We start from the raw sequence: 3,835 nt of genomic DNA, 5'->3' as shown, positions 1-3,835 counted from the left end.
ATCGGGCCATTTTAAATGTGCCCAATAAAGGACAACTTACAGAAAACAAATTCTCATTTTTTAGACAGGAAAAGACCTAAAGACTTTTCTATGGAGGATATGAATTCTAAATTAGTTTTAATAATAACAATGCAACTTGGTATAGGGAGAAAAAAGTCATCCCATTCATGCATCATCTTGTGTTTTCCTGTGATAAGTGACTATTTTGATGAATATAGTAAATGCCGAATGCAATTGTGTCTTCTGCTCCCCGAATGTTGGTTGAAATAGATTTATTGAGTACTGCAAGCCATCCTAGCTTGATGAGGTTAATCTCTGATTGATGTATTGCCCCAGGTTTACTATTGCTGACCAATTAGGTCTTATAAACAGGAATATAGCATTGGTCAAGCATGATTGCAGCAACAGAAATGCAGCACAACACACCCCAATGTCTACAGAAATTCTCAATCATTCAGTTCATGGTTGTTCCCAAGGCAACTGGACTTCCTTTCTTTTTCCTTGAAGACATTTCACTTCCCATCCAAGAAGCTTCTCCAGTTTCGAGGAAAGAAAAACAAAGAAAGTCCAGTTGCCTCTTGAAAAAGCATCTTTGGAACAACACACCCCAAGATATATCCAAGCATATATACATCTGTGCAGTACAAATATACACACATAAATCTCTTCCCCACCTGTTGTTCTTCAAATCCTGGTCATGCTGGTTGAGATGATAGACACTGTAATTCAAATATTCGGACTTTTTTGGGCTATAACTCTGAATAGTCCATGTGACCTTTGTGCTGGCCACCTCATCACCAGCCTTAAGTTTCAATTTCACTGCATATTTCATTGTGGATTGCTAAATCCAAAGCCTGTTCCAAGAGATTCAAGGTCTGAGAAGGCTGTTCAGGTGAATTCTCCTCTTTATTGCCCTCAGGATTTCTTTGTTTCGAAGGCTGTAAATTATAGGATTGACTAATGGAGTCAGGACAGCGTAGATGACGGCAAAGGCTCTGTCGTACTCTAAGGAGTAGCTTGTCTTCAGTCTCACATACATGAAGATGATGCTTCCAAAAAAAAGGAGAACTACTGTCAAATGGGAGGCACAGGTTGAGAAAGCTTTCTCACGGCTCTTGGCGGTCTGGATCTTCAAGACCGTTTGGATGATCTTCACGTAGGAGACCATGATGAACAAGAAAGTCACTAGGATGATGAAAGCGTTGACCACAAAGTCAACCAGGACATTGACTGAGGTGTCCGTACAAGCCAAGCTCAGCAGTGGCGGGAAGTCACAGAAGATGTGCTGGATCTGGTTGGGGCCACAAAAAGGTAGCTTGGAGACCAGGATGACTTCTGTGATGGGGCACGTGAAACCACAGATCCAGCAGCTGGCGGCCATCTGTACACACATTTTGGTTGTCATTACAGAAGGGTATCTCAGGGGCTTACAAATGGCAAGGTACCTGTCATAGGCCATGGCGGTAAGCAAGTAGCACTCAGTGGCTCCAAGAGAGTGGAAAAAGTACGTCTGAAGAAGGCACCCCGTGAAGGATATGCTTTTTCTTTCACTAACTAGGTTGGACAGCATTTTGGGAATGGTGGTCGCTGTGTACCAGATCTCCAGGAAAGAAAGAATGCTGATGAAGAAGTACATGGGCGTTTGAAGCCGGCCATCTATGCGGATGATTGTGAAAACCAACAGATTGCCGAAGATGGTGAAGAAGTAGACAGTGAGGAGCAAAATGAAAAGGAGACTCCGGAGGTGCTGAAGATGAGGGAATCCCACAATGACGAATTCGACGACACTGGTGTGGTTGTAGCCTTCCATGTTTCCCATGGTAATGGATCTGCAGGATTACAGGGACAACTAAACCACAAAAGCAGAACGAGACAAGTTATTGGTAAGGCCACACTTGGAATACTGCATCCAGTTTTGGTCACCACGATGTAAAAAAGATGTTGAGACTATGGAAAAGAGTACAGAGAAGAGCAACAAAGATAATCAGGGGACAGAAGGCTAAAACATACAAGGAACAGTTGCTGGAATTGGGTAGTTCTAGTTTAATGAAGGGGAGACATGATAACAGTGTTCCAGTATCTCAGGGGCTGCCCCAAAGAAGAGGGAGTCAAGCTATTCTCCAAAGCGCCTGAAGGCAGGACAAGAAGCAACAGATGGAAACCAATCAAGGAGAGAAGCAACCTGGAACTAAGGAGAAACTTCCTGACAGTGAGAACAATTAACCTGTGGAACAGCCTATCTCCAGAAGCAGTGAATGCTCCAACACTGGAAGTCTTTAAGAAGAGACTGGACAGCCATTTGTACGAAATGGTATAGGGTTCATGCCTGAACAGGGGGTTGGACTAGATGACCTCTAAAGTCCCTTCCAACTTTATTATTATTATTATTTTGAAAGTGGCAAAAACACAGCTCTTCCAAACTCACATTTAAGCTACCTTTGGACCATTGGCACAATCGACACTGAGGTCCTCATTTTGAGGATCATCCCTCCAAACTTGGCAAAATTGGCGTATCATTTTTTTAGAAAAACCCACGAATTAATATGCATAAGAGAATAAGATTGCTAAAGCCGCCTGACCTAACTGACCTTAAAGTATCCTACTACACCTTTGTACAGCAAAAACGAAAAACCGAGGGATTTTCCTTAACATGTTTGGGAGAAAGAACAAGCTTACATCGATGGAAATATATGAACCCCCATTGCACTATTATTTCCGAGATGTTTTTAAAAAATGACAAGTGTTTTGGGGTATTTATCGGCGTTAAAGCCAAGATAGGCAGAATTTACACTTGTAAAATCTAGTTTTGCTTTGTCTTTCTCTCTCTCGAGCTTTGGTGTAAAAGAGGTTCATTGAGAAGGGAAGCATTTTCTACACAGGAATTTTAGGAACAGAACTGGAAGAGCTCACAATGTGTGTACACTAATATTCATTCTTAATTCAGTTTCTTTCCTTCTAAAATATGTCTGGAAGGCCGGGGGGTTGCCATAAACCCCTTGCTGATTTTTGGTAACCCCCCGTTGTAATTGCTGTACCTCACTTGCTTTAAAAATGGCAAAAATTATGCACTTTAATTGCAGAATGGTCTACCTCCAGCAGCTAAATCACATCTTTCCCTAGAAGAGTAGAAGCGATATTATTATTATTTTTATTTATTTATTTATTATTATTATTGTTGTCCTATGTTGGAAGAACTTCAGCTACCCTATTACTTATCTTGCAATTCTAGTTTTGACAAACTGAAACAGACATACCAGAAGCAGAACTGAGAAGGTGTTCAGACAGGTGAAACCAATTTTGTAATATATTGTATGGTACCCTTTCCAGAAAATCTGATTCCAGATAAAGCTGCAAGGAAGTGAAAATAAGGAAGTGACAATAAGTGAAAATAAGAAGCTAGGCTTGAAAGGAAGGGTGTCTGGCATGTTGGTAAATGAATTACCCCCTGCGAGTTCTTTCTTTAATAATCTTCAAAGGAAGTTGTTAATTAGCAAAAAGAAATAACTTACCACCACCCAAAATTCATACTTCCATAAAGGCGACGAAGAGTTCTGAGCGATATATAGATATAGATATATAACTTTATTCCTGTTCAAAGATCTCCTACCTTAAACATTGGGACAATGAGAAGAGTTTGAGGCTGTATTTCTATCTTCTCTTACGGTAGATCAAATCTGGAAATTATCCTGAGATTTCCATTTCTGTCTTCAGGGGAAAAAAAGGGGCTTGTTTTTTGTTTTTTTCCTGACGGTCCTTTGGGTTTCTAGAAGAAAACAGTTTTCCCCCCAACACAGCACTAAGTAGGTTTCTCAGTGGTTCCTCCATCCAGCTTGAA

General features: G+C 40.8%; 1 protein-coding gene across 1 annotated transcript; it reads right to left on the bottom strand.

Annotated features, from left to right (window-relative positions):
• Nucleotides 1–868: 868 nt before the first annotated feature.
• On the bottom strand, nt 869–3,597 carry LOC120316980 (olfactory receptor 6N2). The gene is made up of 3 exons (XM_039363186.1): nt 3,510–3,597; nt 3,255–3,348; nt 869–1,849 (listed from the first exon to the last, which is right to left on the bottom strand). Exon 3 carries the CDS (start codon nt 1,817–1,819, stop codon nt 869–871), a length of 951 nt encoding a protein of 316 aa, XP_039219120.1. The 5' UTR covers nt 1,820–1,849; nt 3,255–3,348; nt 3,510–3,597.
• Nucleotides 3,598–3,835: the final 238 nt, after the last annotated feature.

Source organism: Crotalus tigris, unplaced genomic scaffold (genome assembly GCF_016545835.1).
Source record: "Crotalus tigris isolate CLP2741 ecotype Arizona unplaced genomic scaffold, ASM1654583v1 scf7180000019553.37968852642:3898890, whole genome shotgun sequence".
NCBI classification, from domain to species: Eukaryota; Metazoa; Chordata; class Lepidosauria; order Squamata; family Viperidae; genus Crotalus; species Crotalus tigris.
The sequence above is the reverse complement of the archived record's forward strand: the minus strand, read 5'-3'. Positions and strand labels throughout refer to the sequence as shown.